Raw genomic sequence first — 25,151 nt, forward strand, 5'->3', positions numbered from 1 at the left:
GGTGCCACAGACGCCAGCGACAGGCGCGCGCATCCTGTAGGACTGCGGCCGCCGTGACCGGCCGTCGTCGCGGCGCAGACCGAGGTGAAGATCAGGCCCACGACACCCATCGGAGAGGTACGTGCGTCGGACACCCGACAGGACAAGACGGACGAAGCCATGAACTTCGGCCATTAACGTGATCCGTGACGTATCGTATCCTTTGCCCGGTGGCGTCGTCTGGCTATCGTTTAAGTACACATGCCCTGAACGGGGCGGTTCACATGCATCATGACTAGACAGGGGGTCGAAGCAGTGAGCGTGGCGCCTTCTCATGGCCCGGGGGGCGCCGACTGGTTGGGTTAAAACAATGCCGGGTCAGCTGATTTTTTGTTCCCCATTCCGCATCTGCCCAGAAGTAACTGTAGCCAAAATGTAAACGAAACGTCATCTGTCAAGGCCAGCTGCCGGCTGTCGCAACTCATTTCTCAGAAACATTATGTGATACTAACATTATGTTAAGTCGGAAGGTGGCTGCGCTTACTGCATCCCTGGCTGGGGAGTTCGCGCCGGCCGTGACATGTACGTAGTCCTTGGTGGTTTCGTTACATCAGCGCAGCCGAGATCCGCAGCTCGTGACTGTCATGCGCGTGTTCAATGAGCGCCAAGCCTTACGCCATGCCGCCACGCACCGTCCCACCATGCGCGTGACCACCAAATGCCCATCCTGGTGTCCTTCGCTACCACCCGACAGCGCGGACGACCCCAGACCAAACAAAAACAGTCAAGGCCAGCCCGCGAGACGAGCTGTTGCCGGGCGACCGATGTCAACTGACTTTCGGTGTGGATGGCTCGGCGCCACCTGGGCAGGCGCGCGGCAGGCGGGTCTGAACGAGGACCGAGTCCGGCCACGGCCGTGGACTCATGAACCGTCCAGACAGGGACCGAGTCCGTGGTAGCCGCGGATTCGTAGCTGGGACGGGCTATGCACATCTGAGGTTTGACAAGCCTTCGAGCTCAGTGACAAGAACATTTCACGGGTTAAATGTTCATGATGCGGTCCAGTGAAGTTCGGCTAGCTTAGACCCAATCTGCCGTAATCAAACCCGCTTTCACAGACTTTTCAACCCAATCCGGTCTAGTCCGCCTTACTGCAAAATGTATCAAATGAATTGGTGCCGGTCTGCTTCCACATTCAGGACGTTTTAGAATTTGACAGCAAATTTGGTCCATCCAGGGATCTTGAATTGAAGAGTTTTGTTCACCTCCGTTGTGAAAAGTGCAACAAGTTGTAATAAACCAGGGTATGCTGAGATATTCGAGATGCATAGCTTGTTGCCTGTTGGAAGGTAATTTTACATGCAGATCAGAACATCCAAGGCTTATCATGTTCTGAACCATATCGCAATTATTTTGGCTGATAATTCATGAGTACCACCACATCGCAGGGCTCAAAATCGCCTCTGGCCTCCGTACCTGAAGGGCATGAGCACTTTATCTAACATTTTGAGCCTCCAGGTTAGGTGAGACATACCTACACATGCCACTTATTGGTCTCAGCGGCAACCAGTTCACCAACGGAGGACGACGCCCAGCTAGCATACCTTCTGAATAAGTAGAACGACCGGATAGCACCAAAACATCTAAGATCGCGGTTTCCAGTGTTGATATCATCCAAGATCGTAACACCAAGCGTTCATAACATCCAAAATGCGTCCCATTCCGTGCCCGTTATCGGCGATCATAGTATATAAGCTCGCAACGTCATAGCTTGTAGCATATATCGTTCACAGCATCCAGTTATCACATCTTAAAAAGTTTTATTTCCTGCCGCTAGATGTCACTTCAGTTATAGGTTGTTTTAAAACCTGTCGCTGGATGGCACAAGAACGCCATATGAACGCCAAGAACCCAAGAATGTCATGATTTTTCTCTTTGATTCAGTTGTGTGCTTAGAAGTGGTGTGTGATCATAAATTACTAATGCGTCCAGAATGTTGAGTTTTTTGTTTCAAGTGCAGTTAATAGAATTCCAGTGCATCGAGTAAGCACTGTGAGTGAGAAAAGAGCCGTTGTCGCGTTGCATGTGATCTCTTGTCGCCCCCTCCGTGAGGTGCATCGTGAGGGGTCGAGACGGAGATATCGCAGTTACGCTATTTTAGGATACCGAACACGGAACCTCGCAGCAACACCCAGCAGCGGTCAACGGGCGTGCGAAAATGATCGCGCATCGCGAATTGGTACTTCGCAGCGTTTTACGAAGTCATGTGGTATGCGTGTAAAGGGTGTCCCGAACAATATAATCTGCGTGTGCAGTTATAAGATTGGTACTCGAGACTGATTTTCATGCACACAACCATACACGCAAGACGCAATGGCGCGACCTCTCTTGCTCGTGTCGCTGTAGCGTCTAATTCCGTTTAGATAATCAACTTTGAAATTGTACAGGTAAAATGTTTGGCTAGGAGCTTTTTGGTTAGGAGCTGGAGGACATTTCGTACCAGCGTGTGGTCCCCAACGGCTGCTATTCTGACGCTGCGAGTACAGTAGCCTGTGGTCGGCACGGAGACCCCAGACGGATATATCATAACCGGGCCCCTCCCTGATGCGCCAGGCCCTCTGTCTGGGACACCCAGCAGCGGATCGGAGCAGGCTCCTCATGAATGAAAACTTGGCATTTACCAGCATAGGGAGTCCAATAAATGATACCAAGGCACAGGTCTTATGGAGTTCTGGTTGAAACGGAGTGGAGGATCCCTCGCCGGTACTGGGACCTCTGACTGACACAGGGCCTTTCCGCTGTCTCATTGTGAATGCGAACCCTTTCTTCGTCATTTCTCAGATATAATTATATTGTCAATAGGGACGGGACCAGCGCAAGAGGCCTCTTAACGCGCACACGGGTGGCCGGCTGGATACCCTTCGCTCGACGGGGGGGGGGATCAATTTGACCCCTCCCACTGAGATCTCGGGAACCGAGAGAGCTAGAGACACCAAATTCACATAGTGTGTTGATCTGTACATAAAATTTCTTAGGTCAAAGTTTGAGGCTCCTAGGCCTTAACCTTCGGGTCAAATAAGGTCAAACAAGGTAAAATTCCCGATTGGTCTCCAAATGGCCCCTGGATCCTAGGAAGCTTGCCTATGAATACTGTCACACGTTCAGTTAAGGTCAGTGACCTTGTTCGACCTTTTAACACGCGCCTGGGTGGCCGGTTGGATACCCTTCGCTCAGGTAGAGGGGTCAGTTTGACCTCCCTTCCTGAGATCTCGGGAACTAAGAGAGCCAGAGAGACCAAATTCACAGGGTGTGTTGGCCTGTATGTGAACTCACTTAGGTCAGAGTTTCAAATTCGTAGGTTATGACCTTCGGGTCAGATAAGGTCAAACAATGACAAATTCCAGACTGATCTTCAAAGGGCCCCTAGAACCTAGCCAACTACGCTGAGGAAAATGTCACATGCTCAGATGAGGTCAGTGACCTTGTTTGACCTTTCAAAGGTCATGGTGACCAAAATGATATGGGAATGCTTGAGTTGTGCATTTGGATAAGCGACAAAGATTACGCTAGGCAGTATGTTTCTAAAAACAAAATGTTGACCTGGGTCATTCTAGGTTAGTGACCCATTCTGACCGATAAGAAGTTCATGGAAGGTGTATAATGCGGTTCCTGCTATCAATATTTTTTTCGAAATGAGCACCAGAAACCAGCCAATACAGCAAGCACGAGGGTAGCAAAACAGGTTGACTTTGACCTTGGTCTGACCTTCATAACTGACCCTAGGTCAATGCTATTTGTTTATTCAATTGGTGTGTTGCCTAAGAAAGTATCTCAGAGATGTATGGCCTCGTCTAACACCCTGTTGTTTGAGCGGATTGAGCAATTCCCTAGAACGTGCCTTCGCTGAAACCATGACCTGACTTTGACCTGCCATAGGTCAGCGACCTCACAAGGTACATCTAAACTGCTATTATCAGACGATCCGCTATTCAATTGTTTACGGGCATGCAAAATTTGGCGCGGCTTCGTCGTACCGTTCGGAAATCATTCCGGGAAAACCTTTGAGGGGGGTCGAATTGACCCCAACCCGACCACGCGTTAACATATAGGGCCCCATCTGTGATCCCTGTCAGCAAATGCGTTCCTTGCCGACCTGGGCTTATTGCAGACACATGGTCCCTTTCTAGGGACTGTGGTCACTGACTAGCACTGGGGTTCTTCATTAGTTTAGGTGCCCGGACCAATGTAGAAGGCCTTTTGGTCATGTTTTTATCATGAAGGCCTTGATCGACATTTTCAGGCCACTGCTTTGCCCCTGCCCGCGAAAGGGGTCCTTAGGCCTCAGACCGGCACGGAACCGACTGTTCGGTATTGTTAGTCTCAGTCAGCTGACTTAAATAGGGACGCTGTCCCAGGGGCCTCCGATCAGTGCAAGAGGTACGCTGAATTCTGGCGGCCCGGACTTGGGGCTGCGGGCCCTTTATATGGCCTCTGGCCACTCCTTCGGACCATTCAGTCGGGCCCTTGCTCACTGACCGCGTGTGCTGACCGACAGTCCGTGCCGCCGCCTGTTGTGTGCTGATCGTCCGCCGCATATCGGGTCAGCCTGGTGTGCAAAGCTGCGCTACCTCGGCCGTTGATACGCCGTATCTCGCCGTCGGACACGTAAACAAGCTGATCGCTTGGCCCATCGAGCGTCACGAGCTGCTCTAACGCCGCGGCGCCGTCTGCCCTCACCGCCCCGTGACGTCCCCGGATGCTCAGGACGTATGTGCTACCTCACGTGCCCGCTGGGGCCCGCACGATCGTGCAACCACGGCGCGCGCGCGAACCTGAGCGGGATTAACGCCGCTGCGTCGGGAATTGTCTCGCGCGAGTGGGCCGTCCGGGCCGGGCGTGTTTAATATGCAAGTAATGCGTCCATTGTCAGGGTGCGACTCGGCTCCTCGGGGCCCGGTGTGTGTGACGTTCCTGTTTAACCTCAGCTGTGTTTTTGTGGTGCCATGCTGGCCACATGCCTGGAAAAGCCGGCGTCGGCGTGGTGTGGCGGCGTCCTTCAGTGAAGTGACGTTTGGTGTTGTCTGGGGAACGCCGTTCCAGGCCACGCACTGCCCTCCCCGGCACGACCGATGGATGGTGACCTTGGTAGCCTGCCAGACACTCGCATCAAACTTACGGCGCTCTTGGCAAACTGTCATACTGACACCAGCCGGCGGGGCTATGAATGAACTGTCCCGTGGCCATCAATGAGGATATCCATGGCTGTAATCGGTTGCAGGACAACAAGGTAAAAGAAAAGAAATTAAAGGATATAAATTTAAACGGCAAGAATGTTTGAAGAGATATTGAAAGGATAATACAAAGTGATGAAAGCAAAAAATTCGTTAAAGCCAAGATGCAAGAAGTTAAGAGTATAAAAATAAATATAAAAAGTCAACTGAACAAAAGGCCAAAAGGAATTTAGTCACACAGATAAAAGCAAAGCAGGCTATCAATTAAGATACTCATCTGTTCTGGGTAAGAAACATTGGATTTCGTAGAGCCCCCAAATACACCAAGACCCTGGTCCAGGATCCAGGATTATTCGCGATGTGATGCCTTTTATTTTGTCTGTTTTGGGCCCGTCCGACCCCCGGTCATGGCAAACTACTGTGCCTATGGGCGGCGTCGCGAGTTTTGAGCAGCGGGAAAATTTAATCAAGATGTCTCCTAAACAAAATGGAGAATTCCCTCAGTGGTGAGAGCTTGTCTCCTTGCTGTATGTTCTCTTCCCTTCTGTAAGTTCCTGGGAGAAACTTTTCAAAGAGCGTCTTGAATTTGGACCAGAAGAGGGCAAGTGTACACTCACAGCAATCTGCACACACTCCTGAAAATCGGCGCTACTGTAATGCCCTGTGTTGGGTAGATCGAAGCTCGCTATTCTGTCATTCTGGCGTCAGTGGAGGCGAATGAAATTGTAGTTTTTGGATCACTGAAACCAGTGGGATAACGTCACAATAACCAATTTGAGGCAAGTTATATGTTATCACGTTTTTAAAGGTAACCTTGCGCGGCAGGCATTTTTATTAGCAAAAATTTATTCCTGGCTTAATAAAAATTAGGTGTAAATTTAGTCGCGCAATTAAGAAACAACAGTTTCTTTTAAGTGTGATACTGTAATTAGTAACTGAACAACCGAATGTTAAACACCGTGAGCAAATATTTATTTGAAATCAGTTGCATGGTTTTCGTGGACTTCGCAAGTTGGCACGTGGAGGCCACAGGTTTTCTTCTGAGCAGGAACCTGGATGCTTCGGCTACCTGCTTCATACTGGCCTGACTGAGGGATGAGAGAGGGATGACCCCATTAATATGCCGGTGCTAACTCGTTTGCCGTGCATTACGAAAACCTAACTACATAGTCAAAGATAAACACGAGTCTGTATCAGAAATTCGAATCACTTAAATTTGTTTAGTTGTATTTGTTCGCTCTAAAATTATCTATGAAGTGGCTTACAGTATTCGCTGGGCCGGGTTCGGTACATCACTTACTCACTCGTCACGACACACTGCAAAAATAAGATAAAAGTCGATGCTGCGAAATTTACTACAAAATGCGATATTATTACGAACAAAAATGTAAAATGTTACACTGCAAAATAGAAACAGATAAAATACAGAACGGTCAAATACAATGCATCACACGATGCCATGCAATAATTGCGGAGTTCCTCGACGAATCTAATAAATGCTCTTGATTTAAAGCGGAATGTATCAAACCCTGCGCACACACACAAAGATGAAAGAAAATAAATTGTAAGTGCATGGAATTCGCACTGAACGGCAAAGATCACACACGTGCATAACTGTAACAAAGAATCACACAGGCTACTTGTGCGTGCGTAAAGTAAGTCGCAGGACCAAACACTTGCGTTTTGAAATACCGGTTTTGATCTTTAAAAGTCAGAGATGGAGGTACAGTCGTGGTGGGAGGCAGAAGGTTCCCAGAAGCCACGGACGACAAATGTCAGATGCCAGACGCTAAGGAGAGACTCGCTTGTTAGCCTCCAATAGGCACCTCAACAGGTGGAGAGACGTTGACACAGAGGTGCGCGTCTCTCTGAGTGGCGTCGCTTAAAAAGAGATCGGACAGCTGGAGGCGATCTTTGCCTCTTAAGGCTTGTAACACTTTCAGCACGTCCCTCTCTTTCACCAGGTCATCAATCCGGAGACAGCCTGGAGATTCCAGAGCCGGTGTAAGATGCAGGCTGCGTTTTATGCTAAAGACAGTCCTGGCGGCAAAATCTATTTGTTTGGAATTATCTGCACCTGGATCTTGATCGCACCACCCCTTACGTATAGACAGAAAGGTATATGTGGAAACACATGGGCTTCGATGATCATTTTGAGAACGCCAGGTGCAAATCAACCACTGAGGTGTTAGAGAAAGTTTTGGATAGCACGCTTGAGAGTGATATGGGCATTCTGATAAATGATACAGTTGGAGCACCTGATTTTAGGATGGATACCGCGCACGCAATTTTCCACATGTCGGGAAATACCCGAACTGTGAATGAGCAATGGATAATCCGCAGCATATACGGACCAATCACAGGGAGACATCGGCGTACTGCTCTTGTCGGTATAACGTCCACACCCTTTGTTCTCGAGCTGCTCGTCCGCCGATCGACGAAGATAGTTCAGGAAGAGATGCGGGCTTCAAAGTGACGGAGGTCATGCAGACAACTGACAGCCTGTGTCATTGTGCGGTGCTCCCTCTCAGTGTGGTGGAAACAGACTGACAGTTTCACAGGAAAAACGGCATGTGTCATTCCAGCAAGCATCATTATAGGCTCAACCCCCCAAATTCCTTCGGTTGGGACATATGCGCAACAGTCAATATGTCTTAGGGACTGGAGGGGGGGAGAGGGGGGGGGGGGGGAGTTGCGAAAAACGTGTGCATCGGAGTGCAGATCAAACATGACCTGCTACGGTTTTACGTCTTACTCTAGCTGTCACGACCACGACCTGCTGTATGAATAAGGGGCCGCCAATTCCAGGAGCGGTTTCCCTGGCCCACCATAGAGCCTCCTGATCCAAAGGATGGGCCTTTGGGAATAGGAAGTCCCCTGATGCCTAAATGTACCTCCTGATCCAGAACAGGGACATCGGGATCTAGAGAGGAAGCCTCTTAATCCGGATCAGAGACATTCCGATTCATAAGGGAGGCCTTCAAAACCAGTAATCCCCAACCTTAGCACAAAACAGGGTCTCTTGATCCAGAGCAGGATCTTCCTAATTCATATTGAGAGGAAGCAGATCGAGAAGGAGTGGTTGAAACCTCCTGTCATTTTCAAATATGCACGCTGGGCAAATGACACCACCGGCCTGGGATTTCCAATATCGCTTGACAACTGCTGTGAGCCAGCGGGCAAAAAGTAACTACAAAGTTAGAGTTGCTATACCGAGTGCAAAATGCCGACACAAGATAATGTCACCGTTATTATTTCCTTATTTACAAATCAGGCTGTTCGCATTCTTAAAACTGACCCTAAAACCCATATTATTATTGGTCTTGTCGCATTTCAGCATGTGCTCGAGTGCGGACAGGCTCATTCAACCCTCTCACAATTTTCCAAAGTAGTATTTTAACAGTGCGGCGTGGCCACGTCAAACTTGGCATAGACGGAGACCGTGGAATAGTTGATCTTGTGGTGCAAACAATAAGATATGTATTTTAAAATAATGGACCTTTAGTGATTGAACGTCAGACTATGGCTGCTATTAAAGACATTTCTTTGGGCAACTCCAAGGTTAGTGCGGCAACAAAGGCTTAGACAAGAACAAATAAACAATAAGCAGAGGGCAAGTTGTTAAGTGCAGTTGCGGGTGTGTGTGTGCGTGCACATAATGCATATAGATAATACAGCGCTGTAAGCCTTATGCCTTTTACAACAACCAGGGAAAGGTAAAGAAAGATATGAGTATCAGCGGATATGGAAGATCACTAGTATCAGTAATATCATCACCAATATTCGTTTCAATAAAGACATGTAGCCAAAGCAACAATGCATCTAGCTTTCCTTTCTCCTTGTTATTCTGCGAGGAGAAAGGCAACAGTTCTGTCCTATCTAGTCAACGTTAGGATAACAACCAATTTCAGTAACATTCATGCAGCTAGGTCATAGCTAGGTCATAGCTAGGCATCTAGGTCGACGATCATATCGTGGCCGAAACCGAACAGTTTTTGAATGTTGTACCCTTGTACAACAATGTTGTACCTTTCTTACTGTGTGATATGTCGGACCAATTGACCGCCCCACCCGAGCGCGTCGTATTCAACGGGCTACCTTGGCACAACTTTAGTTTGCAAGCTTGCACTGAGTCACAGTTCGTGTTCTGTTGTCATCGGGTCCAAAGCCACCTTTCATTTCCTCGGTTGGACGTAAGAACCAGTGGCGTAGAGGACGCTCTTTGACGAGGAGCACCCCTTCTAACGCTGAATTGCATTTTGTGTGGGCCTTAATGTTACGCTCGGTGGCAAAACTACAATATTATTACGCTATATTCCTGCTTCAAGTCGTTCGAGAATGCATTAAAAACCAACGGCGCATAATAGCAAACATGCGTTATCCGGAAAATATATACAAAACAAGCACTATTATTCTCACATTGCTGAGAGGAATTTTACTGGAAACAATCGACTTTGAGTCAGGGTCAGTTTGCTCGTCTTGTTGAAATGGACCTACTAATCGCTCAATCAGTATTATGCATTTTTAAACATACCGGGAACCAAGGGCTTATTCCATTTCTGCCCTCTAATGGCAGAAACCAAAAACTATCGGTGTTCCGCCGGCGCGGTGGCGAACGATGGCCTTGGGCCGCCAGCAGGAACCTAGAAAAGCGAGTGTCGGAGACCGCAGATCTGAGGTATGCCACCTGCATCGTTATTAAACGCTATCGCACGAGCTTCCTTCCGAAAATAGAACGCAGTCCTATGGATTTATTGTCAGCTGCAAACGACTCACCTCAGCCCGGTGAGTTAATCATTTACTCAGAACAAATTACGTATACTACTTATCCGACGGTCCTTTGTTATGAGAGTGTGTCTTATGAAGCAGAAGTATCAAAGACGTCATAAGTGTTGCAGCCGCGCAATACGTTTTGGCATTCTAAGGGCGGCCGGCTCTACGCCAGCTTATTCAGCAGAAACTGCGTAGGGCCGTCGCCGCGCATTTCAGCATGCTACTGTGTGTGGAGAAAGTAATTCCGGAATTCCTAGGTTTTGACAACCACCTTTCTCTTTGCTGCGCTTGCGTGCCTGGCTGCAGAATCTGGGAGTAACTTTTTCGTCGGATTTGTGACGACTATTGACTAGCTGTGGGGATATCCCGGGAGGTGCTTAATGCCTCATAGCCTTCCTCAGGGTGGTTGTTTCTCAGGAACTGCCAGGCGAGGCTGAAGACCAAGATCGCTACACGGACGCCACCATGAGCGCTGGCTGACCCGGCCACGGGCGCCACCATGAACGCTGGCTGAGCCCGCCACGGGCACCACCATGAGCGCCGGCTGACCCGGCTATGGGCACCACCATGAGCGCTGGCTGACCCGACCACGGGCGCCACCATGAGCGCTGGCTGACCCGGCCACGGGCGCCACCATGAGCGCTGGCTGACCCGGCCACGGGCGCCACCATGAGCGCTGGCTGACCCGGCCACGGGCGCCACCATGAGCGCTGGCTGACCCGGCCACGGGCGCCACCATGAGCGCTGACCCGGCCACGGGCACCACCATGAGCGCTGGCTGACCCGGCCACAGGCGCCACCATGGGCGCTGGCTGACCCGGCCACGGGCGCCACCACGAGCGCTGGCTGACCCGGCCACGGGCGCCACCATGAGCGCTGGCTGGCTCGGCCACAGGCGCCACCATGAACGCTGGCTGACCCGGCCACGAGCGCGTGGTCTAGTCCGCAGAACTGCGTTTGGAGCGGCGCTGATTCGGCTCATCCGCCCACCAATGGTCTGCGTCCGGTGGTGGATAGTGTCCTCGAGAGTTGACCAGCGCTGTCGAGGTCTGCCTGATTGGCTCGATCAGTGCTGCGGGAAATAAGGAAAGGAGGTCCGCTCTCGTCAGCTGAAATAATGTTTCCGAAATCCATCCCGTTTACCGCGTTGATTGTTTCTAAACGTGCACGCCTGTCAGTGCATGCACAATGCAGGACTTAGGACCGGTACAGATTCCGTACATGCTGGACGCGACTACGTTTCTGGTTTACGTACGACTTTTATATCGTGCTTATTGTGAGTTTGCCCTTACAATGAATCAGTCTGTCACCTGCCTCCTCCGCTCACTAGATAACCCGCTTGTATCCGTCCCAGCAGGCGGCATTGTTAGACATGTACTTTATCGAACCACAGTCTTTATCGGTAGTGAGTTTACCTCTTGTAGATGTTGTTGGCCGTCTCGGAACCCTCTCAAATGTTTCAGAACGTCGTCCAACCCAAAGTTACTTGGCCAACAAAGGTCTGATAGTGTCATGAACTGAAATGAGTTTCATAAAGTTTGTTATTATTGCAACCTGTGAATTGCTTTCATACATCCATTTTAAAGGCCCCTTGACCGTCTTGGCAGTGCAAACGTGGATCAATCACGAGTTCCCGAATATTTGGAGGCCACTGGCGCCTGGAAGAAGTACGGCTTGCTTCTTTGCAGTTCACGTCTGGTGTGCTTTCGCGTGAGCTGACTCATAGGGTTTTGCAGTGATCTCGACCAGTGAGCGCGCAATGTCTGGAACCTCTGTCGGTTAAGCCTGTTGTGTTGTTCGAAGTGTTGTGAGATATAGTACAGAGATATTGATATGTCTGATCCATCCTCGATGTCGTTAAGTATCTCAGGGTCTAGGAGTTTGAGAACCTGATTTTCTCTGGAGCCTGCAGCCTTGGAATCCTGAACAATATTACTGAAGTCTTGGTTATGTAGGGCCCTTTGAACCGAAACGGGACTTCTTGATCGCGTTGGGACCATTCACCGATGCCTAGGACCAAACAGCTTCTGTGGAGCGCCGTCCGCTACTCCGCCCACAACAAAACGGCCTCTTTTGTTTTCACTCGTTTGCGCGGAGGCCCTATTAACATCACCTTATAAGCAGTTTTTAAAGATTCGATCCCAACTCTTTGATTGGATGAATTCCTGGGATCAGAGCTCACGCTAGGTAGTGCTTGTTGTGCGAGCCCTGACCTCTGTCGTCCGATCGCGCATTGCGAGCAACGGCAGGATTTGATGGCGAACGTTTAACGTAACGCAATGCTCGTTACGGTCCGCCCTGCCCTCTAATATCAACCGACCTTTAGCGCGGCCGCTGCCACCGGCCGCAGACCGTACCTGTCAAGAGCGAACGTCTGAAGCGACTCGAACCCACCCCGCCACGGGTGGGTGGATCGGAAGGCAGGCGCTCTAACCAACTCAGCCACCGGGACGAACTGGTGTAGTAGAACGGAGAGCGCCGAGTGTCCCCGAGTTGGTCTCCTCTCCCATCATTGATAACATCTTGCTTATTTTGGTGTTTCGGCAGGGAACGTCCACAAACCTGCACCATGGTTTCAAGAGCGGTTTTCGTCATTGTCTGCGCATCGCTGTTCCTTTCTGGTAAGTGGAGACTCTGCCACTGCAGAAGCATGTCCAAAAGCTGCAGTGCTCGAACAAACAGGAAATAATTGTTTGGAAACCAGCCAGCACAAGGCCGCGTAAGAATCACAAGGAAACTCGCAACAATATGTTAAAAGAGAGAACGTCAACAATCAGATTGAAACAGCTCAACATTAATAGAAGTTGGCATAGGAATGTTCAACGTATAAAAGTTCAAAAGAACAAAAATTGACGGCGATAAAGTCATGATCGAAACTACGCCAAAAGGTTACATTTTTTGCAGGAATGTGTTGCAAAATAAAAAACCAGCGAATGATGAATTTTGTATAACAATACGATGAAATCAAACAGGCTAGAAGAGTGGTTTAGTGCTAAAATTTTATATCGCAATTTGATAAAATCCAGCAGGTGTGAAGAGTGGTTTAGTACTTAACAGGTGTTGAAAAGTTGGCACCTACAACAGCTTTATTTTGATTTCATCTCACGGCAAAATTATCGACGTAGATGGGGCACCAAAGGTCAAAAAGGTCAAATGAGTGTGTACAAATAAAACACATTTGGGAACATATGGGACCTTCTGGCCTGATTGTACATCATTATTTACGGTAAGACATTGCGAATTGACATTTCACATGAGCCATCTATCATTTTCCAGTTACCAGTATGTGGTCCAGTGTGATAAGAGCTACCCACCGACGTTTTCTCTGCACACCATACAGCACACGGTTATTGGGAAAATATCGTGGTCACTGTTTGGAGGCCACCGACTTGATGTGACCCATCTTGAATCACCTTTACCGGTGCTTGATGACACCAATCCTATGCAGTTTCGTCAAGTCTAGCAGATGCTGTCATAGCCGTTCCTGCAGCTCAGTTGGCGGAGAATCAGCACTCTGACCTTGGTATGTGACAGGCATGCTGGATCGTGTCCTCAACGCGAGTCTGTGCGACATGTCGGTCAGCTGGTAACTGGCTGAGAAAAAGAGGCTGAAACGACCATTATAAACATCTCTTTCTACTACTACACACAACTTTCCATGATACGGAGATAGAAGTACAAAAATGGAAGAAAAAACTGCGAGCGCGCAGAGGAAGGAATGAAGGGCGGTAGTACACATTTTAACACAAGTCTGAAGCGCATAAATTGGTAGTGATAAAGATCCAAAAGCAAAGAAGCGTCAACATGCACGTCTACACGGAGAAGTCCTAAAATACACATTCTTAGTGCCTGATTTAAGCCGAAATGTACCAAAGTAAGCCGCTTTCCAAACTGGTAGATTTGTAACGAATGGCGAACGAATTATTGGCAAGGAGAGAGATTAAATCCTGTCAAAGACCTTTAAATGAGCGGTACCTTTCTTCTTGCCTTAACACGCATGTTTTGTTGATAATTTAGTTGATCTCTGTCCGTCGTTTGCTCTTTCTTCAACATGGAGCGGATAAAAGGTACACAAAGAGGAATTTCAATTCATTCTCCGTACACCATAACAATGAAGTGTTGATTGGTCTGTCTTAATTCTTTGACCGTTGTTCATATCATTATGCACACCTTTTTTGTGTGTTTTCGTACGGGCCTGTGTGACCTGAAACCGTGAAGGCCACCATGTGGATGGTTTCCAACACACGGATACTGATACTGACACACTGGCAAAGCCAATGGATCAGAAGAGTCAGCTGGCATCCGTAGCAAAAGTTGCGTCACAAAATAAGTTGCCTTTGAAAATGATTTCGCTTATTGCGCTCGCCAAATTTTTCACTCCAGTTTGGAATTTGTCGAGATCAGCCGGTTTTGAAATTGGTAAATTGTGAAGAAAGAGGGAATGGTTCTCATGAGAAAAGGTATCAAACAAATCTGGAGATATAGCAATATCTTGTAGGTTGAACGTAAGGCTTCATCATAGCAGGAGCGAGGGCCAATATCCCAAACATTTGACAGCATTCATAGTGATTTACTGATAATTATGGTTACACTCGTTTTTTTGTTTGTTTGTTATCTTTCACATCTCATGGCTAGGAGTGCTGCTGCCTTCAGCATCTCAGTTACTGATAACGGTATTAAATGGGGTGGGCCGCATTTGTATCGGGTTTTGAACAGAAATAGCCATCTCGAAGGTCATCCAGTACATTTCACAGTTCTGCTGTTATTGAAACCTAAACCCCTTTACTTTCTGAGCTATACGCCCGCGAAGATGTGCAGACTATTTGGTGCAGACTATCTGAAGGTCACTCAGGCATCCATGACGCAACGATAACGTCATTCAGATGATGCCATTCCATTGGCCATGCTGTGATCAAGGTCGAGCAAATATATTGTGGAGTCGGTCATATCTGGCGTTCGTGATCACGGTTTCCAGGCATTGTGGCCGTCGATTGACTCTCATTCAATGCTGTGCAGGGTGCGATGACGCAGCCAATGACGTATTGAGGAGTATGTTTATTAAATAGATAAATTTTGTTTTCTGGAACAGTCTTTTCCACTTAAAAGGATGGCAGTAGTGAGGAGTTAGTTAATGTTTTTCATATCTGCCGCTTGCTTCAGTTAGTTTATTTCATTACATTTGATGCTTACTTCAATATGTTCAAATGTGGAACATTTCCTTCAGCGTAAGGTTCTGTGCGCTGCGGTGGACAAGAGTGGGCACTCGTTGTGACCTGTTTATGGATGATGGATAGTTAGACATGCATGTGGGCCTGTGTTTGCGCACATAGATGAAGCAATCTGTGCGCACATTTGCGCACATCCTGAAAACCAATGCCTCGAAGTTTTTATCCGTAGCACGTGGTTTGTCACGAGCTCGTTAAAACAGCATCTGCGCAGATTGAAGCACCAATTTAGCCCGATTGACGATCGAAGCACGCAGATTGAAGCGCGCGTCCCTTCCCCCGCTCGTTGTTCTTGCATATTCTGATCAACAAAGGCATGCCTGCTCTGCCCTCTCTGGTTGATCATCACCAAAGCGCCGTGTTGAGCGCCACAGCTCAGACCCGCGTAATCCATGCCGGTGACTGTTCGCGTCTCGCTGGCAGTCGTGAGTCCGCGCGGCGCGGGCACGTTGTTGTCCCGAGGCTTGTGCCGACTCACTGCCTGTGACGTCGCCCGGCCGTCCGGGGGATGTAGCCGATTGACGCCGCTACCAGGCGGGCTCTGCAGGACCAGTGACCTTGTTATCCCGCGCGTAAACCATCGCCAGAACACTGTTCAGGCGGTGGACGCTGAAGGCCGAGCGCATCTGGAAGGCACGAGCGCGTGCAAGAAAAGTGCATTACGGTGGTGAAGAAAAGGGTGAACTCCGACCTCGAAGGCAAGTGGTCACGGGGCCTGATGAAGGCGGCGAAGGTCGCGGTCTGATGAAGCCGAGCCACGGCACGTGGTGCCAAAGCCCGGTGAAGGCGGTGAAGATCACGGTCTGGTGAGGTCGTGCCACGGCAAGTGGTGCCAAGGCCTGATGAAGGCGCGGTGAAGGTCGCGGTCTTACGAAGCCGAGCCGCGGCAAGTGGTGCCAAGGCCTGATGAAGGCACGGTGAAGGTCGCGGTCTTATGAAGCAGAGCCACGGCAAGTGGTGCCAAGGCCTGATGAAGGCACGGTGAAGGTCGCGGTCTTACGAAGCCGAGCCACGGCAAGTGGTGCCAAGGCCTGATGAAGGCACGGTGAAGGTCGCGGTCTTGCGAAGCCGAGCCGCGGCAAGTGGTCGTAGAGTCTGGGTCCTGCACAGCTTCCGTAACATTAGCATAGATTTGCTTGAATATAGACGTAAGAGGCTTTACCCTCATGCCGTTCAGTAAGGCGCCTTAATGGGCATGGGAAGAGCGAGATGATAACAGAATGAATCATCAACATTATGTGAAAAAACAGAATTCAAACAAGATGAACAGAGCCCGATGTCTTTTGGAACATACACAAATGAGTAATACGATTAAATGTCTTTCGGAACAGATACACACGAGTAAGACAACCAAATGTTTTTGGGACATACACAAATGAATAATAGAACCAGATGTCTTTTGGAACATATACCAGTCAGTCACACCGTTGCATTGGAGTATCTTTGTCTTAAGTGACATTAGCAGGCCTGAAAATGCGTTGTTGAAGTGCTCGCGCACTCATTCTCAAACGATGTTGCTTCAAACATGACTGGCTATGCCCCCCCCCCCCCCCCAAGCGTCCAAACATAGACGGACACATGATTTCCCTCAAACTGACATGCTGCACTACTTGCGTTGGTGATTTCTTTTTTGTTGCCTGTTGTTTTTTTCATTTAAGGGCGGCGCCACGAGCCTTTTGAGGTTGCATTTGAAAGACCTGCTTTCATGCCGGCGCCCACCGTAAAAGGACCTTCCAATGCCTTTCGGTCTATCTTTTGCCTATAACTCCTTTTGCGTGCAGGACTTGCTTATTCACGCAACTATTCTACGTTTCTCCTATGAAACTATTTCCTACGCTCCTGATAGCTTTGGTGACGTAACCCAGTCAATTTTCTACCACATCAGCAGAGAATGCGAATAGGTTGTTTTATTATGTAACTTCCGTCCAAGACATGTGTAAACGTTTATTTGACCGGAATCAGCAGTAGTGTATTCGGACGTGAACAATATTGCCTTAAAGGGAACACTTCATATTTGAAGATATGGAAGCTTGCATCCGATATTATAAAATAAGCTCACTTATAATTATTGTTATTTACTAAGTAGAGAAATGGTATCGTCTAGAACAGTATGTTTTACTTTTAAGTACATGTCCCTCAATACTTTATTGTGTGATTGTGTCATCGTACCTTCTACAACTTTTGTTGCGAGTCAGTTGACGGTCTTTGTACCTGGAAATTGTGTTCACGAACGTCAGGTTATGAAGGGCTCAACAGCTATATTTTCCTTGGCCTTGTTCGCCGCACGGCTCATGAAATGACAGGATTTGAATGACGTTATTATAACATTATGAATACCTGAGTAACTTTGGAATAGTGTCTCCAAATAGTTTGCGCAACTTCGCGGGCACATAGCGAGGACAGTACCTGGGTTCCCCTAAGTGACCCCTGTACCTGGGTCGGCCTGAGTGACCCCTGTACCTGGGTCGGCCTGAGTGACCCCTGTACCTGGGTCGGCCTGAGTGACCCCTGTACTTGGGTCCGCCTGAGTGACCCCTGTACCTGGTCCGCCACGCAGGGTATTGTGTGCCGTCCGAAAGACGACTGCACGATGACCTTCTGGCCGGGTACAACAAGGCGGTGCGACCGGTTCTCAACGAGTCCGCGAGCGTCAATGCGAAGCTGGGGATGAGCTTCATCGACTTCAGCCTGGTGAGTTGGCGTACCGTCGCGCCACACCTCTCTGGTGACCCGACGGCCCACCCTGGTGAGTTTGCGACAGCCGCGCCAGACCTCCCTGGTGACCCGACGGCCCACCCTGGTGAGTTTGCGACCGCCGCACCAGACCTCTCTGGTGACTCGACGTCCACCCTCGTGAGTCGATGTACCGCCGCGCCAGACCTCTCTGGTGACCCGACGGCCCACCCTGGTGAGTTGGTGTACCGCCGCGCCAGACCTCTCTGGTGACCCGACGTCCACCCTGGTGAGTTGGTTACCGCCGCACCAGACCTCTCTGGTGACCCGACGTCCACCCTCGTGAGTTGGTCTACCGCCGCGCCAGACCTCTCTGGTGACCCGCCGGTCCGTGCAACATCCACCCCATGCGAAGTCGACTAGCTGATGGGCTTTGACACCTCAGTCATCAGCTGGCAGGGCTTTCCAGCCCTGAGCTCGGACATTGCCCTACGTGCGTCTTGTGTGCTATTCGAGCTGAAGCCCGCGCTTTGTTTGACTCCAGTCTTTCGGAAGTGTGTTGGTATGTGTCTTCCCGACGCGTGGCTGTGCTTATACCGCCGTGGTCTATTCCCAGGACTCGAACTCGGACGTGATGGAGTCCCTGGTGTGGATGCGAATGGTGAGAACACAAGAAGCCCTGAGGCGAGCCTTCGCGCACCGCGGTCTCATCCACATCAAAGACATCAGAGCTGCACCGTTGTCTGGATGAAATGGCATCAGTGGCGATGACAGGCGCTATCCAGTCGATGGGTGTAGATGAGTTGAGAAATGAACGCGATCCTGGCCGTTAGAAGGGACTCGCTACCCAGTGTTTTTATGTGCCTTTGGCTCACTGGGTGTCGGCCGAAGGTGGCCATGCTCTGGAAAAATTGGAAAGCAAATGAGATATCTCTGTTGGATTCTTTCGTGGTTAGAACTTTGCGTTTGAATGAATGCTTTGAAGTAGTACATCGGTGACCGTGAACGTTGCATTTTATACGCAGCTATGCATGCAGATAGGAAGTACGCTGGTGAAGCGCGAGTTCGATCCATCGTGTTCGCTGCTAACAAATTGTTGTTGTTTTTTAGGAAACTTAGGTGTTGTGCGATGCTGCATAAGTTCGTTGAAGTCTCACGGGCAAAACGCAGGTCGTGAACCCCGTTCCACAGCCTTCCTTCCCTCACTCACTGTGTGGCTTGCAAACCCGGCAGAAATGGACTGACCAATATCTGCGCTGGGATCCCTCCGAATACGACGGCATCAAGACCAGCATGTTCAATCCAGCCGTGATCTGGACTCCAGATATCTGCCACTATAATGGGTGGGTTACTGGCGGGGTGTAGTCGACTGCGACGACCGTAGATACGCAGCGTGCCCTGGATCAAGCCAGTATATTTGCAAGGCAAATGACACTCGCAATGATACAGCTTGTCTCGTACCCATTGATGCGTTTGTAAACACGTTGAAAGTTGTGGCACAGTAAGAACCTGAGCGTGTGATCCCGCTTTTGTCACGGCCCCTGAGCGTTGATTTGACCAATGCCGTCGCTGCCTTTCTATAAAAGGATGCTTGACGTGCGTTGCGTTCCCCTTCTTAAAAAAAAAACGCGAACAATGTCTCCAAGCCGACGAGAATCTGTGGTACGCGGCGCCTCGCCGCCACCGCCACCCTCCGGGACATCACCCGGTCAACTCTGGCGTTGCGCCCAGCACGTGCGCCTCCGTGTGCCGGCAGCTGGGAGCGGTCGTGCCACATAACGGACAACCCGCGATCAAACGCCATCGTCGAAAGCGACGGCACGGTGCTGTGGGTGCCGCCCGTGCGCCTGTCGTCGCGCTGCGACCTCGACCGGACCAACTGGCCGCGCGACACGGCCACCTGTTGCATCAAGTTCGGCTCCTGGACTTACAACGGCCACCGGGTCAACCTGTCTATGTTCACGTCCTATGAGGTCAGTGGCCATCTGTCCCACCAAGTTCGGCTCCTGGACTTACAACAGCCACCGGGTCAACCGGTCCATGTTCACGCCCTATGAGGTCAGAGGCCACCTGTCCCACCAAGTTCGGCTCCTGGACTCACGACGGCCACTGGGTCAACCGGTCCATGTTCACGTCCTATGAGGTCAGTGGCCATCCGTCCCATCAAGTTCGGCTCCTGGACTCACGACGGTCACTGGGTCAACCTGTCCATGCTCACGCCCTCTGAGGTCAGTGGCTATCAGTCAGCAGGGCCGACGCCCTCGCCAGGCGACTGCAGTTGTCTGGTCTCGGACGTAAGGAGCTTGTTCATAGGATGTCGACAAAGGCCGCTGTGTGATTGCATGTTTTGAGAGACCAAACTAGAATGGGTTTTTATGGAAAAAGCTCCACGCTGGTAGGCGCAGCCACATGACGCTCATCGGTTTTCTGGAACAACGTGCATTGTAATGATCAGCTAGAGTTGCCACACAGCTAATGCCTGCCAAAAATTTAGCGCTGGTGATTGTGACATGGTCACGGCGGCTGAAACACTTACGTTTTCTACTGACACGGGATGCTCCTCACTTTCGCGTGACCAGAGAGGAAAGGACCGGAAATAATTACGTTATCTGAACAAATGTGCGGAAAAAAAACAATAAAAACTTCTCTTCCAGAGCGGTATCGGACTGGAATTGTTGAGTGCTGGTTCCGGTGAACCCAGGTTAAATCAAAGCGAGTTATTGCGCCGATATATTAATTAACCTTGCTACATACTGTTCAACCAATATGCTATGCTGTATATGCGATATGCAATGCTATATGCTGTCCGAATCTGACCGACCCGTGAAATATATGGTCATCGATGTGGCATGCCATCATTACGTGCATGGTGTTTGCTGTTTGTCTGAGTTTCCAATGGCGCCACTGTAATGCCACGCCTCGGCGGCCAGCTGATTGCGTTGGGGGCTCTTGCTGCGGCTTTGACGGAAGGCAAGCCCTCGATTTGAGGGCAACACATCGAAAGAGTCGGAACAACACATCGCCGCTCATTTCAGGAGCCATGCAAGGTTGACACATGTAATGGTCACTCCCCCCCCCCCCCCCCACCCCTCCCCGCGATCCCAGACATATGGTTATACCAGGTGCGTGCTCAAGTGCTAATCGATCCTCCGCATGGGTGTGAACATTCGGGGGCTGTGGGACGCACCCCATAATTTTCACGAAATGGGACATTGTCTTCTTCAAATCTGCCCGGATGATACACTTCTTGCGCTTTCTTATGTAAAATGTCATTTTTCAGATCAGGTTGTCCCCAAATTCCAGTTCGACCTGCCCAATCTTGATATGTTTCCCCAATCGCAAGGTTGCACCCATGATCCTCTGGAGGAATATCTACATTGTCTGACCTCGCTGGCGTTTACCACTCCCGCCGGCGCCTCACCCTGCGCGGGCGAACGGATGATGAGCCCACGCCAATGCGTGTTGCAGCCGGACGTGAACGAACTTCGGCCCAACAGAGAGTGGCAGGTTGTGGAATCGAAAGGCACCATCAAAGCCGACTTCTACGACTGCTGTCCGGAGCCGTACCAGTCATTGAACCTCACCATCATCATGCGCAGAAACGAACACCGCACGGCCGAGCTGGCTATGCCCGTCATCTGTGAGCATTGTCGAGATTCCGCAGGAAACAAGAACAGGATGAAAAAGTGGATTGTTCTCTCACGAATACGTGTCTCATTTTGAAAGTGTTGAATTTGCGGGAGTGCGATTGTAGACATGTAGATTGTAGAGTTGCAACACATCCTGCGCTGTTGTTGCATTATATGATGCAGTAGGCCCCTTCGACATGACGTCACCGCCCTTTTTTTGTATCCACCAATAAAGGAATAGATGCTGAGCGCTGTGACGCAGAGGTGTAGTTTTCCTTCCTGTTGGGATGGGGGAATAGCGAGGGGGGGGGGAGTGCAACATCAAGGCAATAGGCCAAGTCCTACAGCCCCTCCCACCATGACGAAAGTGGGCCAAATCCTAGAGAAACTCGTTTCTTTGCTCAGCCCCCAACACATTTTGCGAAATTTGGCCCGTGACGTGACGGCATAGCCCAGCCAGCAATACCGCTCCGACCCCGACCGAGGAATCCGATCGTTCCTCAACATTTCGGCTGGGAAATGCTTGTGAAGCTCCAAAAATGCGACGCTGGTGGGAATCTCTACCTGCTTGATACCGGTTCCCAAGATAAATTTGTCACGTGGGGTGTCCGGAGCGTTCCCCGAGCTGCCGTTGGCAATCACGCGCTGACAAATGCCCGGTCCCGATCGGGATCTGCCACCCTTTCCCCAACGACCGGTCAGAGGATCACAAGCGAAGACCGATGGCAAGGGCTCCATCGGGGGAACTTGGGAAACGGAAGCACTTCCCACATCGGTTGGGGAAATTTGATGTCTCCCAGCCCCCCTAACCTTCCTTCCCAGCGACCTTTAACCAAGCAAATGGCTGGCTGGGAATGTCTTGACCTAAGCCGTCGGTCTGATTCCGAGACATTTCTCCATCGCCAGGCGCGAGCGTGCTGATGCTGCTGTCGTTCCTGGTGCCGCTGTCGTCGGCGCAGAAGCTGACCTTCAGCTGGGTCAGCGTGCTCTTCACCATGCTGGGGCTGCTCAACATGTTTGGCAAGCTGCCGACCGATGCGCACGGCGTGGCCTCCATTGGTAAGGCCTGACTACCGCTCTTCGTTCTGTGGCTGGGGCGCATGCAGCAGCGGCGGCGATGACGCGCCCCCAGCCCGGTGTCTTCTAGGGCATAGGGTCTAGGGCATAGGGTTAGCCTATGCTCCCATGCCCCATGTTGGCCTTTGCTCCCATGGTCCACAGGCCGGCCCATGCTGGAGTTGCAACACATGTGTCAGCCCTGTTAGTCCCTGGCCGGGCGGGAGGACTGGGGAACAGAAGCCGCACTTCCCACTGCCGCGCCGGACGGACGAAGTGCTCGGTGGCTTACACAGCACGTGATTTCCTCGCATTGAAGGTGGCACCGTCGCGTCCGCGACCGCCGCCGTTGATCCCCGCAACATTTTGCTTCCTCGTTAACGCGTTTCGCCGTACGCAATCGCATTACAATTTTCCTTACGTAAAACTCGCTTCATAAATATTTGTATCACCAATTCTTGTACGCAGTGCTGGTGCAAACAAAACTACGTGCCGGCAATAATTCGTACACATAATTCCTCGTATCGCGCTGTTCGCATATGGATTGTTTTACTTTGAATTTAATGGCACCGCATGTCTTTGCACGCGCATTATAGTTCGTATACGCGATTCTTCGTGTATTCCTACGGATGTTAGTCATCCGTGGCAAATCCACTCCACGCGTTTTTACGCATCGTTTTTTTCGGCGCATTAGACCCTTCGCAAAAAATGTCTTGCATTGGGAGAATACACCTTGGTACTGCCTTACGTCCCTCGTTCTTCCGCTGTTCGTTGCCCGTTACCACTTCTCGCCGCTCTTCCTTTTTATAAGACCCATGCTTAGAGGGTCCTTCGATGACCCCACCGTGAATTTATGATCCTTTATCTCCACACATGGTTTTACGGAACTGATGGCTGTCCGGACTCTCATCTGAGTTTTTTCGTCCCTATAGTTTAGTTGACAGTTGGTAGTTGGCTCCATGGGGCGCCTGTTCAAGCCTTGTTCAGCATGATGTTTCAGACGTTTGCTCTGGAAGCGGGGCCCGCCGCGCCGAATAACGTTGATCGACGACGCCCCGGCAGCCACGTTCTACGTGACGTTCACGGCCCTGCTGCTGATCTTCACCACGCTGGAGGTGGTGGTGGTGTGCCTGAGCCGGCCGCGCAGCGCCCCGCTACCGCGCGTGATGCGCGCATGTCTCTCCGGCCTGGTGGGCCGTCTGCTCTGTCTGGACACGCCCGTCTTCCACGTGAGTCTGTGTCCCTCCCGCCGCTGTCGCGGGACGACGCGCCGCCGGGCTGCGACATGGAAGTCGTGCCACGCCACTGTCAGCCCATCACCACCGGTGCGCGACTGGAAGCACCTGGTGATCATTATCGCTAGGTGCGTCTGATGATTGTTTGGGAGTTATCCGCACATCCTGTGGAGGCGGTGTCGGTATGATGGACGGGATCCGCGTGACAGCAACCAATCACCTCTTTCCAGGACTACTCGCCCGAAGACAACGAAATGCTGGACTCATCCCACGACGGCGAGTTTCAAAAGCAAGCGAAAGACTCCTTCAAGAACCACGAGTGGGCGATCCTGGCCGGAGCGATTGACCGCCTGCTGGGGCTAGTCTTCTTGCTGATCGTGGCCGTGGTGTTGCCGCCCAACTTGACCTGGGCCTAGTGCCGCCCGGCGTGAGCTGGCCGGCCTCCGACCGGCCCGCGCCGGCCCGCCGTCAGCGAACGCTGCCCGGCACCGCTGGAGTGGGGCAGCGTCGTGCGGTGCCAGGGGCAGCAGCCACGACCGCCCACGGCCTCGGAGTGGCCAGCAGTTTGTTTTGCAGGCGACGTGTGCCGTTGACATCTACTTTTGCTACAAAATGTCTCCAATTGGCCCAGGCAGACTCCGTTCCTGCCCGCTCCCGGGTCCCAGAAGTGTAGGAAGAAAGGAAATCAACGATGGGATGAAGACAACACCATTATAATACTGAGCACAAGCTTCGTCATCGCCCACCTGTGTAACAGCGGCAGTCTGGCGCGCCTGTAAATGCGCCCCCTCCCCCTGTCGCGCGCGAGGCCCTGAAACGCCCTCATCCATTCATTTATGCACGTTTCGGGCACACTCAAGCCTTTCCCGTCCGGATGGTGCCACAGCGGTCACGAACTCCCAGGAACAGCTGGCGGTGTGCGCCGCTCCCCGGCGCGCCGGCGTTCAGCGGTCGGACCACCGGTCAGCCGACGGCACGTGCCGCTCCGCGGCGCGGAACACCAGCCGGACCACCGGTCAGCCGGCGGCACGGAACACCGGTTGGACCATCGGCCAGCTGGCGGCACGAGCCGCTCCCCGGCGCGCCGGTGTTCAGCGGCCGGACCACCGGTCAGCTGGCGGCACGTGCCGCTCCCCGGCGCAGAAAACCGGTCGGACCACCGGCCAGCTGGCGGCACGAGCCGCTCCGCGGCGCGAACACTGGCCGGACTCCCGGTTAACTGGCGAGTACCTGTAATCCCAGCACGCCCGCTGCCCGCGGTCAACGCTTATACATGGCTTGTGACGAAGGTATCTGCCGCACTCCGTGGTATCAATATAAGGAACCGTATGACGCGTGTGGCGCCCTTTT

The 25,151-nt window shown here is 51.1% G+C and overlaps 1 protein-coding gene across 1 annotated transcript; it reads left to right on the top strand.

Annotated features, from left to right (window-relative positions):
- LOC119093265 (neuronal acetylcholine receptor subunit alpha-7) lies at positions 1–25,137 on the top strand. Its single transcript, XM_037216191.1, has 10 exons — positions 1–117; positions 12,531–12,604; positions 17,766–17,899; positions 18,498–18,542; positions 19,115–19,224; positions 19,638–19,854; positions 21,350–21,521; positions 22,417–22,569; positions 23,629–23,795; positions 24,032–25,137. Exons 2-10 carry the CDS (start codon positions 12,553–12,555, stop codon positions 24,215–24,217), a joined length of 1,236 nt encoding a protein of 411 aa, XP_037072086.1. The 5' UTR covers positions 1–117; positions 12,531–12,552; the 3' UTR covers positions 24,218–25,137.
- The last annotated feature ends 14 nt before the right edge of the window (positions 25,138–25,151 follow it).

This window comes from Pollicipes pollicipes, unplaced genomic scaffold (assembly GCF_011947565.3).
Source record: "Pollicipes pollicipes isolate AB1234 unplaced genomic scaffold, Ppol_2.1 Scaffold_4002;HRSCAF=4701_pilon_pilon_pilon, whole genome shotgun sequence".
NCBI classification, from domain to species: Eukaryota; Metazoa; Arthropoda; class Thecostraca; order Pollicipedomorpha; family Pollicipedidae; genus Pollicipes; species Pollicipes pollicipes.

Coding starts and splice junctions, on each gene's coding strand:
- LOC119093265 (XM_037216191.1), top strand. CDS start 12,553: ATGGTTTCAAGAGCGGTTTTCGTCATTGTCTGCGCATCGCTGTTCCTT. Junction 12,605..17,765: donor CGCATCGCTGTTCCTTTCTG/GTAAGTGGAGAC, acceptor TCCGCCACGCAG/GGTATTGTGTGCCGTCCGAA. Junction 19,225..19,637: donor GATATCTGCCACTATAATGG/GTGGGTTACTGG, acceptor GTGTGCCGGCAG/CTGGGAGCGGTCGTGCCACA.